Consider the following 15,878-nt stretch of genomic DNA (forward strand, 5'->3'; position numbering starts at 1 on the left):
TTTTAATTTAGTTGATTAATGACTAAGGTCAAGTATATTGCATTGCAACACGCATGAAATTATAAATGCATTTATAATCAATAATACACTGAGCATCGGCTTTTAAGTGGCTTAATTGACATTTAATATTAGGAGCGCCTTATCCCTTTGATTTTTGGAATGTTGCCATGATGAATTCTCGAATTCTCCTACTTTCATGCAATTTGTGAGATTTGTTTACACCAATCATTATCAAAGTTGCTAGCTCCGATCTTTTGATAATGCAACATCAGATAAGGTAAGAATTTCTTAGATTTATTTGCTTCAAGGTGAACATGCATAACAAATGGACGAAAAAAGCAAGAGCTTGGTGATGACGAGCCAGTCAACTAAAGGGTATGAATAATACGTGCAAAGAATTTAAGCAGCGTATATATCGATGAAGGCACGAATGAAGCTGAAGCACGAGCTCAACATGATTTCCTCTATCTATTTTGAACACCGCTACTTATTCAACAATGATATTAATTGCGAATATTACTTATGAATCTTCAAATTAGCAAAGTTCACTAATGAGAGGCATCAAGAAAAATTGTCGGCAAAAAAGAGAAAAAAATAACTTTAATTGTTTTACAAGTTTTTTCTTCAATATGTGCGGAAATCCTCCATATTGAAAGAAAATGATTTCGTAACAAGCACGGACAACATAACAACTTCAATAAATATCGTATGTTATGATCCCTGAAAAAGCAAATTGGGTCAATTTACAAGTTTCCACATTGAAAAGATTGGATTCAAATCAAGATCCAGTGGACCATTAATAACTTGCTTGAAATAATATTTATTCCCTTTTGAGGTGGGTCAGTGATCCAACCGCTGGCAAAATTTGGTTGTGTAAGGGGAAACCAATTTCTTATCTTTGATTAAAGCCTTCTTTTTAGGGATTTTTTTTTGTCCAAGATGAAAAAATGAAAGTGGATGTTTTATTGCACTGAAAAAATGCGGAAATGATGCGTGCAAAGCGCCGTTCTATTACCAAATTCCAATTACTGACATTCCATTCATTGGTACTTCCATTTGACAAGATGAGTTCTCTAAAAGACAAAAGCATTGGATGAAGAAAAAGAGGACAAACCTGTGGAGCGAAAAGTGAAGGGGTGCCATGGTCAATATCCATCGAAGACTGCCAAGTCAAACTTCTCATCTTGGGGCAGTGGGCAATGTTTAGTGATTTCATTTCGGGACAATCCAACATATGATTCTTCCCTGATAAGAAACTAGTTAAATTGGGCAAGCATTCCAGTTGTATCAATCTGAGCTTCAAGAGAGTAATCTTCTCTACCACGCTTCCTGGTCCTTCTGCATCTACGATCACTCCTTCCATCTGACCACACTTAATTATTTCCATCATCTCTACATTGGCAAGGCACCGAGCCATCGATGGAATTAAAGCATGTCTCAAATTGCTGCATTTATAAAGGGTTAGAGAACATAGAGAATTGAAGCACACCATTCCTTGGAGATCCTTGTTCCATAGTTGCCCCAACTTTGGTAGATTAATCAAATTTATATACTTTAGGTTAGGTAACACCTGAGTGCTTTCCACAACATCAAGCCCCTCAAGATCGAATATTTCTTCCAAAGACTCGCAATCGCCCACTTGCAACCTTGTCATTTCTTGTAAAGCAAGCATCAATTTGGATGGAATAGCATTATAAATGATGGACATTTATCCACCATTAGTGTTTTCAATTGCAAAGATGACTTGATGGGATTTAGTTCGCTATGCCATTTTCTAATCAACTCAGGGAACTCAAATAGCCGCATAAACTCAACCCAACAACCGTGGCCTGTCAGAAAATGCATCATTAAATGTAAAAATTCTAGTTAGCAAAAAAACAATTACTTGGTTGGTGATAAAAAACATAAAAAATAAAAAATAAATCCAATTGTACATAATTTAGTAACTGATGCATACCATTTCTTTGCACATATTTTCAAGGGTGATGTTGAGGTTTCCCTTCCAAAAATACCGGTACTTGGTTGGTCCATACAATTCCTTCGAATCTACTTGTACTCTCTCCAGCTTTGGCGCCTCTATTGGTCCATTGGAGAAAAACTTCATGTTGGGACATTCATTCACAATGACATCTTCCAAGAGAGGGAATATCAAAGTGTACCCACATGGACTAAAGCACCTCAACTTTGTCAACCCATCAAGCTCCATATACTTCAATTGATTGAAAGCCACTACACGCCCCTCCTCACCTTCCTCATCGCTAATGACTTTTGTCAATATTTTACACTTACTTATCCTCAATTTTGTGAGTGCCACCAAATTTTCAGCTATTGTCGATGTAAACAAATTTGATAAGCCATCACAATGTGACATATATAGGGTCTGTAGATGTCGACTATATCCTAAAAAGGGTAATGTTACTTTTAGCTTGTGATCTGTGCCTTCTATGGCTGCCTCATTGCTGCTTGGCTCTTCTAGATAGGATTCACATACAACTAACTTTTCCAAGTTGGTTAAACTCTCAACAAAATGACATATGGACATTGGAGATTCCTCGGAGAGATGACGAAGCTCAAGAACTCTAAGCTTGCAAAAGAACTCTTCATCATGAAAATGTCCATGCCATATCTCCATTCGTTTGGATAAGTCCAATTTTAGCTTTTGGAGATTAGGGAATGTGCCCTGAGAAAATAGTCAAATCAGAACCTAAAGCCAACTTAATTAAAAGAGTATTCATATATTATTATATAAGTCCTGTATATTGCACACAATAATTGCAAATGTTGAGTCTCATGTGATTCAACAGAAAGAAATGAGCCCTCATGAACCAAACATTATCACTGATCTTTTACATTTGACTTGTATCCATATTTGAACTTAAGTAACTCCTTACAATCACAATTGCATAAAACACAATCAAGTTCATAAAAATATATCCCTTGCGAAAATAACTTCTACATCAAATACAATCACAATTGCATAAATTTCGGTGATTAATGTCAACGATGATGTCCCTTTTTTTTTTTCGTTTTTACCATAACATCGATGACCTTTATAGGGTTCAAATTAGACACCACACTTGGGCCATGGTAAAATCACACCACACGCCACATGTTTTCAATCTTTCCGGTGCTTAGGAGAGAGCTAGGATCAACGAGGATGCATTTGATACATTAGACATTGACAAGAATGTTTGGTCAATACATGAAGATCATATGATGTTTCGATGATGTAATATTTTTATTGATTTAAGGAGAGTCTTATTACCCATAAAGAAAAAGGAGAGTCATATAGTTCACATCTTCATATATGGAGCTACTTGTATGAGATGTTTGGCTGTGACCTCAATCATCACTTCAAATATTCACCATCGAAGCAAAACAAATAATCTTGGGTCGTACCTTTTCTATTAAGAAGAGAGGTTGTTTATCAAGTGTCATCTCATTCTCAAGTTGCAAAGCAAATATCTCTACTTTGTAACAGCCATGGACCTCCAAGGTCTTCAATGCTGGCCATTGTAAAGCATGCGTTCCGGTGTAGATGAACTTCAACTCTATTAGATGCCTAAGCTTGAGGGAGGTTAGCTTCGGGAACATAGACTTGGGAACTAGTCCTTCTTCATTCTCCATGAGTTCGGCAATGCCACATTCATTGATCTTCGAATTCTCCAATTGGATTAGATCATTGGCTACCAAGGCTGGCAACAAAGAAGTGAGGCTCTCGCATCTAGAAACGCTAATAAAACATAGGCACTGGAATTTAACTTGACGATGGAGTTCCTTATACCATAATACACTTTAGCTCTGATAAATTAATTAACCTTAGCTTTTTTAACGGAAAACAAGCGGCGGGATGTATACCTGGAGGATTTGGTGCCTGAGGTTCGAAAACTACTTCAAGCAAACCACAATCCCTTGCCTCCAAGCTTTCCAAGTTCAAGAGCCGTCCTAGAATGCAAGAAGGAACAAGGTTCACTAGCTTATTGCATTTAACCACACAAAGGGATTTTAGATTGTGGAAAGAATCCGCAGCAACTTGATTGTCCCATATCTTCTCGATGTTATCTATGATGTTGATATCTAATCTCTCCAAGTTAGGAAAGGCAACCTGCGACATTGACTCACATAATTAGTCACAAACTTCTGTAAATTACAAATTCATGGAAGTTTCGATTCTGTCATTAAGTTGCACCAAAGGAAAAAAAAAATTAAAAACAACGGTAAAATAAAATAAAAAGTTAGTAAAGAAAATCTCCATGCTAATGTGGATGACTCTAGGATGAGAAGGCTATTGGAATCAATGGAGCCAAAACAAAAAGTAGGAATTCTAACCAGAATCTATTGGCAATGGGCAAAATGGTAATATAAATATGCTCACAAAGCAAATCATGTAAATATAATCACATTAGTCTCTCATAAATTGCTTAAGAACAAGGAAGAATATATTTAAAGAAACAAGAAGCACGTCTAAAGGGTAATCAATGTTAGAAGTCAATGAATTGATGTAGTAAAAGGAAAATACAGCTAAGGATCGTATAAGGAAGAATATTAGCCATTAGAAAGAAAATGACGGAGAGATTGAGATTAAAAAGCCAACCAAACATCCATCAAATGGTGCAATACAGTAGGAGGTGTGACTTTATCTAATACCGATTGCCTCAAATGAATATCATATCACTCCAAAGCAGTTAAAAAGTTAGGCCAAGAGAAAGCAATTAAAAAAAGAATTGCTTGGGTCAAATGAACAAATCTTAGTTACCTCATTCCACACTTGAAAGAACTAAATATACTTAATTGATTGAAATTTCCTTTTAAAATTCATTAATTTTCTATCAATGCTAGAAGATCTGATAGTTATATACCAACAACAAATCATATATATATACTCAAGTCAAATGATAGAAAACAATACTAAATATCTCATTTTAATAGATTAAAGGTATATGAGAAAGTCAGCGTATTAATCCTAAGAGAGGGCCCATTTTTACAGCTTATTTGGCTGCATAAACAACATTTTTGGCGAACAGCCTCTATTGCTTTTAGTTTAGTTGAAGTGGACCCGTAAGTTACTCTGTTTCGTTTTCCAATGGAACATTCTCCTGCTTTCCATTCGAGAAATATATTTATTTCTTTAACAAGAGTTTTATAAGAATGGTCATGCAATTTATGTAAAAACTAAAATGGCTGATTTCCGAAGCCTTGGACCCTAGAGATCTTGCTCAGTTTGAGGAGGGAGAGGGCTCGGATTCCTTTCGCTAGTGCAAATTGCAATTAAGAGAGAGCAAAGCTTCCTTCAATCAGGAAAAAAAAAGAGATCTTGTAAGTGCAAATGAAGTCAAGTGGGCATATTAAGGGCTCTTCATCTCCAGCCTCTTGACCCTTGCTGCTCACTTTCCTCTCAATTGTTTCTTCGATATCTTTCAATGTATGTGCAATGTATAAGCCGTGAGGTTGCTAAGAGTTTTTAAGTTTTTTTTTTTGTGAATTTGAAAAGATTTTAGAAATCCCGTTCGGCAGTTGTACTACATGTTCATGCTTTGTTCATGTATCATAAGAGAAGTTCAACCATTATGGAAATTATTTCCAGAGAAATTAGAAGTAACAAACTGTAACTCATACATGTCGCCAACACTCAACAAATATGCTTGTACACTACTGATTTCTTTTTTTTAAATAATTTTCATCAACGTACACTTTGTAAGGAATTTAGTTTGTTTTTATTTGGACTATGCTTTGTCTTTGGTATATTTAATGTTTTGACGTAATGTTAATCACATACCTCCTTATTGAAAAGTGCAGTGGAGTGTGGTTCGACACGTTCCTGACTTCGAGCTTCTCGTGAATCTGTCATCAGTTTTTCATTGGATGAAAAGAATGTCGTATTTTTATTGCAAGAATGAACATATTTACAATAACATCTTCAGTGATGAAAGAATAAATCAATCTTACACTTTCTATGAGAGAAGCACCTCAAACTTGTCAAATCATATAATTGTAATTCGGTTAACATTGGGAATGTCAGAGTTTCTGATGTTTCCATTCCCAACCCTTCTTCCTCCATAATGATCGCCTCCATCTTCTCACAGGACCATACTCTTAGTTCTTTTAGTTGTGTGAAAGATGTAACCGTGGATGGGAGAAACATAAACCGGAAGTTATCAAAAGCCATAATTTCTAATGTTTCCAATCTCGGAAAGGCAACCTGCGAAATTCACTCATATAATTGGTGATTTCGTAAAATCTTGAATTCGTGAACTTCCAAGATGTGAATATAGATGAGTGCTGAGGGGAGCAGGGGATTATTAAGTTGCACAAATGGAAGACAGGAATAAACTCCACAATAAAAAAAAAAGGAGTGAAAAATCTCCATACTAGTGTGGTTTTGAATATCCAGTTTTCCCTAGGGAAAAATAACTTTGAATTGCAAAGCTTAATTTGTTTAGTAAGTAAGTTTATTCCATCTAAAGAATTTCTCCTTCAACAATAATTTCAACCTCAAATTATGGCCCAAAGTTCAAATAGTATACATGGCCAGTGTCTAATGAGAACAACGGCAAAGTTAAAAGCCCCAAAGACTAGGCCGATTAAGAAAAAGCAATGCCGCAAAGGCTCTTTTTAAAAAATTCCCGTTCTAGTTCCATTATCTTTGAAGAGAAGGTTAGCCACGACTGGAAAGAAGAATAGTCGTATACTCAGGCATGCTAGCATGTGGGACCCACAGCTTAAATTTCCAGAACTCTTTATCGATGGGGAAACGAACATATTGAAGGAGTCTATGGCCCCACCATCAACTTCAGTGATAATTGTGCTATTCGTCGGACAAAATAGTAGTCGTGTGCTTTCCTTAACTGGCCAGTTTTTGTTCATGCTTTGTACAGGTACAATAGGAGATGTTCAACCATCTTTATGGAAACTATATCTGGAGAAACTAAAAGTAAGAAATTGCAACTCGTACATGTCAGTAACTCTAAACATTTATGTTTGCATGCCACTCATTTTCTTTTAATTTTTTTTTTTACCAAAGTATACTCTACAAGTAGTTTAGTTAGTTTTGGTTTTGGCTATGTTTTGTTTCCGGTATATTTAATATTTTTGACTTTCACGTACCTCTTGATTGAAGAGTACAACGGAGCGTGATTGGATGCAATCTTGACTCCGAACCTCTTGTGAACCTGTCATCAATTTGTCATTGGATGAAAAGAGTGTCATCAGTTGTATTGCATGGATGAATGTATCCACACAAAGATATTTAGTAGTAAAAACAAAAAATCAATCTTACACTTTCCGCAAGAGAAACACCTTAGACTGTTCAATCTTTCTAAGCATAAATTGGTTAACATCAGGAACTCCAAAGTTTCTAATTTTTCCATTCCCAACCCTTCTTCCTCCGTGATGATCACCTCCATCTTCTTGCAATTTGATACGGTTAGATCTCTCAAATGTGCAAGAGACTTAATCATGGATGGGAAAAACATAAACTCGAGGCTATCACAGTCTTTCACCACCAAGTTCTTTAAATTTTGGAAACTCACTATTCCACAAGGATTCTTGTTCCATCTGTGCCTCAAGCTCGGCATTCCATTTAATTTCAAGGTGGTTAGCTCAAAGATAGTCTCATCATTCCCATTACCGCTTGGTCCATCAAGATCAAAAATTTCTTGCAGCGAAATGCAGTCTTCTATAATTAAAGTGTTCACCTTGTATAGTTTTACCAGCAACTGAGAGTTGATAATCTTCGAGAGAGATTTGCAGTGTGCCACTTCAAGAGACCGGAGATTGCTCAGCTCCAATGGAGATTCATCGCTCCATATATTTTTTAGATTGGGAAGTCCTTTCATTATCAAGGACTCTAACGATGGGATGGAAACCTGATGGACAGACCCATTAACAATAAAATGTACAATTGCAAAGGATGGGTAGGAAATTTACATGCTATATCATGTTCTTATGAATAGTCATTGAAGGAAATATATAAGCAAAGTAAATTACAACCTTTAAGATAAATTTTGCATTCACAGAAATTTATGATAAATAAAAACTAATTTACAATACAAAAAGGAATTATACGACCCCAAGACACAACTAATGAACTTTATTAATTATTTACAGTATAACAAGGGAAGTACCAATTAGATTTTGCTTGCAGTTTCCTAGCTATAAGGGAAATTATAGTCATCAAGAGTTAGTACTCATTCAGATGATTACAAGATTAGCTATCCGTAAGGCAACAGATACTTTGAAGCTAAATTACTTCCTATAAGGTAAGCTCTCTTATAACCTATCCGAATTAATCATCCTTGTTGCCGCAATCTCCTCAAGGGTGAGTTTAAAGCCACACCCTACATGTCTGGAACCATAATGTTTTAGTTGAAAAGACCAAATTATCCCTGATTACGATGGAAAGCTTTATATGCTTGTCTTTCTTTTTCTGTTTTTGTAAAGAGTAATTAGTCTTTTCCAAAAGTTCATTACTATAACTCTAGAAAATCCTTCATTGGCAAATTTGATCGCAATCTCCCATCTTCCTCGCCATTACATATCACTCCCATCCATACAATAAGTTTTAACTTTTTTATGTTTCATTGGACTATTGTCATCCCCGAGAAGACTACCACAAAAGCCAAAAAAAAGAAAAAAGAAAAAGTAAAGCCGCAAAGGCTCTTTGCCCCGATCTAGTTCCATTATTTTTTAAAGCGAGCTCTAGCACAAAGCATGGAAAAAATATAAGTCATACTCAGACACACTGGCATGTGAGATCCACAACCTATACGTCCACGACCCTTTACTGATAGGGAAACTAACATATTGTGTGAGCCTGAGCTGCACCATCAACTTTAGTGATAATCGAGCCATTATGAAAAAAGCAACATTGTCTAGTCAAGGAAATAGCCGCGGCAATTTTTGCTTGGCGAAATAGCTGTGTACTTTCCTTAATTAGGAAATTGTTTGTCCTTAGTTTACTCACTTCTCTTTAATGGTAGTAAATCACTATCAATAACCAATTTAACAGGATATCGAATACAAATTTGTGCATGTGATGACAGACATGAGTCTAAAAACATCTATCCATACTAAACGCGTGCATGAACATGTACAAAATTATGTACTCTAATAATTATGGAGCTTATGCAATGATTAAGTGCTTATTTAAATATGAATATAAAAGACGTATATCGATTAGATTATCATATTACTTTTATTTTAAAACAGGTCCTCCTTCCCATTCTTCACATTGATTTTTAAGAGTCATCTACATTTCACATTATGTGGATAGTAACAAAGTTTGATAACTCAATTTATTGGAATCCATTTTACATTTTGGTCCTCCTTCCCTTCAATTTTGCTTTATGAAACCCTATAAATATGGATATACTTGCTGGATGCGAGTTGAAAATAACTCAGAACTTATCACAAATTACATTAATTTCACATAATAAACTAGGTTTCTAACAATGAAGAGGAACAAAAGATTGCTCGATCTACTTTACCAAAAAAAAAATAATAATCCTTTACCAAAAAAGATTGCTTGATCTAATTGCAGAGAAGGCATGAACAGATAACGTAATTAGGAAAGAAGTAAACTATACTGAATAAGCATCATAATTTGGGTTACATCTACTTAGCAAAGGAGGGAAAAGTTAATAAAGAGTTACCTGTTGCCCATTGAAGAATGCAATTTTAGTGCTAACTTGGTTGTGTGATCTACTACCTGAAGTAGCTGACACGACATTTAAAAAGTTGTTGATATCTGGCAAGTCCATCAATTTCAATACACGCAAACTATGCAACTCCACTTTGCTACACTCATCAGCTTCTATAATCCCACGCATTAACTTGCAACCAACAACTTCGATCTCTTCTAGCTGTGGAAGTCCTCTCGCCACTGAAAGAGGAAACAATACTTCCATCTTATCACAACTTTCAACTCGTACTTCTTTTAATCTATTAAAGGACTTGGATGAGATATGGTTGTGGCATATCTTCTCCAAGTTCATGAGATTCTTAAGAAGTAATGACTCCAACATCTTAAAATCTATATGGGATGGTGATTGGAGGATGTAACGTATGAAGAGACTATTCTTGACTTGTAGATGCTTTAAGTTCGGAAAACCTTTTTGGGATAACGCACAAATACTTTGCTCACTTCCATCCAACTTGTCCAAAAGTAGATCATCACTTTTGCCTAAGATACTCTGTATGCATCCTTTCCAGAGAACATCACTTAATGGATCCAACTTGAGCTCCAACGTACTCGATCCTTTGCACTTGCTCGGCCAATGCCTCGCATTGCCTATTCGGATTCTATAGCTGGTTAATTTCTCGACATTTAAATCCTTTGGGAGGACACTTGGATCAGGAATAAATACATGTAGATTGCAAAGATTCTTCATGTTATTCAATTCAATGAGACTAGCATTAGTTGCTGGAGTTAGCTCTGAGGCATTCCATTCATCAAAGCTATCCTCCATATACAACTCTTCCAATTTGGTCAAGCTTCCGAGCACACCTGGTTCAATTATTTGAAGTTGTGAACAATCATTCAAGTCTAACAATCTCAGCTTTGTCAATTGCCCCATTTCTTTTGGCAATCGATAAATGTTGGAGTTCACAAGGCTAAGAATTTGTAGCCCTTTTAGCTCACCAAGTATGGCCACATCCTCTAGATAACAATCGTTAAGACACAGAGTGTTTAAGTTCTCCAAGAACTGAAAAGGCGAAAGCGAATGACAGAGACGTATCCCAGTAAGACCTAAGACCATGATATTTCTCATAGAGTTGAAATATGAATCTGGGACCTCAAGAGATTTACTATTTGTGAAAAAAATAAAGATATTCAATTTGGGGTAATCTAATTCTTTAGGAAGCTCCTCCAAGTCAATGTAGGGAAAGCATATCGCCTCACAACTTTTGAGCTTATTCTTCGACAACTTTCTTTCCAATTCATCTTTATCTTTCAACACAAGAATAGGGTGATCCCTTGAAGCAACCGAGGTAACAAATCCACGAACTAAGTCATGAATCTTGAAACTGCCTGCATCTTCATCGTCTAACAAAAGGGAAGAGGCTTGCAAAGTATGGATCAGCGAGCTCAAACTATCTCTAGCTTCTTCCATGCTACTATCTTCTCGAAATAACCTCAAACCCACGCTGTACCTCACCAAGTCCTCCAAATGTGGCTTAGAGACACCACAAGCAACACAAAGTCGTAACAATGACTTTGCCTCCTCGCCTTCCTCACCTTTTAAATGATCATAACTTAATTGTAGCATCTTATTTATTACCTTATTGATTCCTTTGTTTGTAGACATGTCGATTTGTTTCAAAGCATCCTTGCAATCAGATAAAGGAGAGTTTTTAAAATATTTGGCCATTGCGATAATTAGGAAAGGGAAACCTGCACATTTGTGGAGGGCTTCATCCACCAAGGCTTTGAACTCCTCATCATGAACTTTCTCTCTCGCGATTTCCTCAAACAAGCCTCTTGCCTCTTCGTCTTGCAGCCCAACAAGGAGAAAGTCCCCGTCACAGCCCATTTCCCTTTGTAAAACATTCCGATCTCTCGACGTCAACAACAACTTGCATCCGATGACTTTGTTGTCATGTCTGCAAGGAATGCCAACTGACTTCAAGTCGAGCCCCTCCCACAAGTTGTCCAGTATTATGAGGACCTTCTTTTTCTTCCCCTCCTCGTCTTCCAACCTCTTGTGCAGAAGTTCCGCTCGCACGATGACATTCTCTTCGTTCTTTATGTCACTAAGGCCCAACCAGTGCGCAATCTCTTCTTGAATCATCTTGATGTTTGGATTTTCCGACACGTCGGCCTTAGCGACCAGATCAAACGACTTCTCTCTTCTTATTCTCCTTTCGACATCCACCAAAAGGGTCGACTTGCCAACCCCGCCCATCCCGTAAACCCCGACCACACTATTTTTGTTATTGGCAAGAGCTTCCATGATGTTTTGTATAATTAAAGCTCTGGATTCGAAGACGCCATCCTCCCTGAGCTTGATCGACGTAGAGGCAGAAAAAGCAGAGGCTGTCGCAGTGGTCGGTTGGATGACATATTGGCCTTCTTTCTTGGCCAGAGTCGAAGTAGAGACATTTCCAGGAGCAGGATCGATGAAGCAAATGTCGTTCAATTCCTTGAATTGATCAATGCACTTTTGAGCGAGATCCTGAATGACCTCAATCTCAGCCTTGGCTTTCGTGCTGAACTGATAGCGACAATAGGGGTCGGGAAGAGTGCCGTAGCAGCAAGTCTTGGTCGCCTTTTCGAAGTCGTCCGATAGGTCTCGTGCCTCCTTCAAGGCCTTCTCAGCACTTGCCTGCCACTCCGTGAAGGCACTGTAGAAGTTCCGAACATTGTTTTTGGCCCCTATTTCAAGAATGTGGACTCTCTCAGCCTCGTTCTCCAAATTGCGGACTGCATCCCGAAGATAATCGGCGAAGCTCTTAGAGGACATCGCATATTCCACAGGACGCTTCATCGCAGTAACTGCCCACTTCAAGAGATCCCATACAGTAGGAAGGCCACACTCGATCAACATTTCTCCTTGATTTCTTTCCCTGAGAAATAAAGAGCGAGAAAACAGGGAGACGGAGAGAGAGAATGGTGAAAACAAGCAGCAGATATTGAAGTAGAAGAAAAAGAAGAGGAGGAAGAATCAAGGCGAAGAGATTTGAGTGCCAAAAAAAGGATGAAGGGAGGGACCATGGAATAACAATGAATGGAGAAAGAGATGATTATCAACTGTTAAAGTAGTCAACAAATGATTCGACTTAAACTATTGCCCTCGGAATATCTATTTTACACGGTGCGTCGGCATCCACGAGACATGGAATTCGAACTCTTACCACGATTTCATTTACCGTGATTTCTTTAGGTGACAATCGACAGATCGTTCGCACATTGACAAAGCGAACACGTGACATGTATTTTTATACAGTCTGCCATGAACTCAGTTTCTAAAGTGGACCATATACCAATGCAGAAAGCACAAGTGGACCCTGGAACCTCCAGATTACTTAAGAAAATACATGAAAGGACATCTTTATTCCTTCTTGATATTAAAATTTTCATCCACATTTGCATGTGCTCGCTTGCGTGAACTTGAATTGATATTGAAACGTATATAACACCTACAGTGACTAATTGCAATGCCTGGCTTATTAGACAAGAAAGCATTCAACAATAGATTGGTGCCACTGATGTTACCATAACTTTGGTCAAACTAAGGCCCGTATTGTTTCAAATATATCCAAACAAGTAGTGGTAAATTGGGACTTCTCATACTCCTAAATATCGTATATCATAACACTCTAATAAGATGAAATCTATGATTAATATGGATGGTTCTGCGGACGTTTCTCTGGATATTGTTAATGTGCCAATTCTCCAGCCCAATTGTTACCGAAAAAAAGTGATTTCTTGTAAGGTTTTCTTAGGAACATCCTCTGTGATTATGTCGATTGTGTTTTTAGTGATAGCGAGGATGGATCGATTAACGACTCGATCCAATTAAAATGCACTACGGTAATATCCTCTACTTGAAAAAAAAAATTCTAAAGTATTGTAAGATCTTTTACTACCCAACTTGTTTGGACTAATCGAATCTCACAGTTTGATTGTTTTGATCTCATGTGAGATCTATGATAATCAAAATTTGTAGTTGGACAAAATAAATTAAAGGTTATTTGCTATTGAGCATCCTCATTGTATTAAGATGGTAGACAAGTTGAATCATTTAAATAAATTAATTTAACTAGGAAAACATCTATACATATGGTAAAACTCTCGAGGTTTATCAGAACTCCTGAGGGAGAACGGATATACTGGATTGTTGAGCAAAAACAAGCATTACCTCTACTCGAGGTTTACTTGATTTCACTCGGCATAGGTTATCCCAAACTCTGACGCCCAGACCCTAGAGTGCCAAAACTTGGCACGGGGACACTTTATTACCAAAAGTTAGGAAAATTATACTTAAGTGTCAAAATCGGAACAAAGTGGATCAATTAAACACCAACGGTTAGAAAATCAGGCTAAAATGCTATTTGGCGAGACATGTACAAAACAACATTGTTTTGCATGCTAACATGGCTAGATAAGTGCAAAAACAACGTCATTTTGCTGAAGTGGCAAGATAATTAATATAAATGTTAATTAAATTAAATTTTTTAAAAAATGAAGATGAAGATTGTAGGGCGAGGGCTCATAGGCCCTCGCCATCAATTGGCTAGGGTCGCTGCCCCCTAGCGAGGGCCCAACAACCCTAGCCAACCATTACCCAGCCATCATCGACCCTTCCCGGCGATGGTGAGGACTCAACCCTCGCCTTTTGCCTCCTCCTCCTTTAAAATATATATATATATATATATATATATATATATATAATATTTATTTTTAAAAAAGTCAAACTACGTTGTTTTGGTTTTTCATTAGCTAGCCACCTTCGTTAGACTTGGCACTTAAGTATCTTATTTTTGAAAAAAAAAATATAATTTTTGACACTTAAATATCCTCCCGTGCCAAATTTTGACATTTCAAGTGTTCTTTTGCCCCCAGACTCTTATCATGCATGGGATTAAAAAATTCAAATTAAACTGACCTGGAGAAGGGATTCTATAATATAAAAGAGTGAGCACTAATCAAGGTTCGCTAGCTAAGTAAATATGACTAAATGCATAATTGTTGTTCGCATCATACTTATGATGTAGAAATCAAGCTAGCATCATGGCACGTAATGCATGACAGGTCTACAATCATCCATGATGAGAGTTTAGTCTAAATAGATACCAAGCATTTTAGTAATTCTAATCGCAAAAGTCAAGTGGCACGCAATACATGATGAGCCCATGACCTTGCGCTTTCATGTTGAGAATTTAGCCAATCGATATACTCAAGTGAACTTAACTTTCTAAATTGGCAACCATGCAAATAAGTAGACGGGAATATATCATTCAATGTGTAAATCCCATATGATTGGTTGTACATTTATGTAGCATGTTGTACCGTAACTGTTAGAATAAGGATTTTTTTCCAATCACATGATAGTTGCTTGATTATGGAATATACTTATGTTTAGCCAAATATGTAATTTTTTATACCATAAAATGATCAAGTCTTTGTAAATGACATAATGTCGATTTAAGTGGGTATAGAGTTCCTGACAATTGATATGGTTTTTGGTAAGTTAAGGATAATAGAAGCGCTTATGGATGACCATGAAGAGTGATTACAGAGGACCGAGAGATACAATTGTCGACGTACAACAGAGATTGTCGACTCCTAAATTTGGCCAAGCGTTGGACAAAGGGAAAAGAAGAAAGGAGATGGTGAAGATGTCGATTGAAGATAAGGGCACCAAGCAATGGTAAACCCAATGGCACTTTAAGAGTTGTGATAGCTTGTGGATAGAGTCGGTTGGCGCGTATGAGGCCTAGAATCTCAGGTATGCTATTACAACTACATTTAGAATAGTTAAGTCTTAATGAGCGGTTATGATTATTGGAGTATAAAAAGGCTTTTACAAACACCTTTTGCCTTTAAATTTACTGTTCATATTCGTTATTACGCTGATTGCAACTCCCACTAAACCCCTTCCGTAAAATTCAAAGATATGTTCTTTGGTGAAATATAGTTTACTGCTCGGGTTAGAACCCATTTCGAGTTAAACAATAATACAATTTGTGGATGATGATTTCCAACGGGATTGATGACATTGGATGTAGACTAATCCTAGGACACACGGTTCATTTTATAAAATTGATTTTTAAAGAGATATGAGAAGCTGCAAGAGTCATCACTCCTTATATCAATAATAAATATGAGTTCATATATCATTTTGTGAAGTAGTTTTTTACTGGGAAGGAAAACCCAA

The 15,878-nt window shown here is 36.9% G+C and overlaps 1 protein-coding gene across 1 annotated transcript; it reads right to left on the reverse strand.

The window, feature by feature from the left end:
• Window positions 1–1,778: 1,778 nt before the first annotated feature.
• LOC120295652 (putative disease resistance protein RGA3) lies at window positions 1,779–12,545 on the reverse strand. Its single transcript, XM_039316940.1, has 8 exons — window positions 9,651–12,545; window positions 7,336–7,865; window positions 7,105–7,169; window positions 5,777–5,841; window positions 3,859–4,105; window positions 3,400–3,695; window positions 1,958–2,680; window positions 1,779–1,829 (listed from the first exon to the last, which is right to left on the reverse strand). The coding sequence occupies exons 1-8, from the start codon at window positions 12,543–12,545 to the stop codon at window positions 1,779–1,781; spliced, it is 4,872 nt and encodes a 1,623-aa protein (XP_039172874.1).
• Window positions 12,546–15,878: the final 3,333 nt, after the last annotated feature.

The sequence above is a fragment of the Eucalyptus grandis genome, chromosome 7 (genome assembly GCF_016545825.1).
Source record: "Eucalyptus grandis isolate ANBG69807.140 chromosome 7, ASM1654582v1, whole genome shotgun sequence".
Classification (NCBI taxonomy): domain Eukaryota; kingdom Viridiplantae; phylum Streptophyta; class Magnoliopsida; order Myrtales; family Myrtaceae; genus Eucalyptus; species Eucalyptus grandis.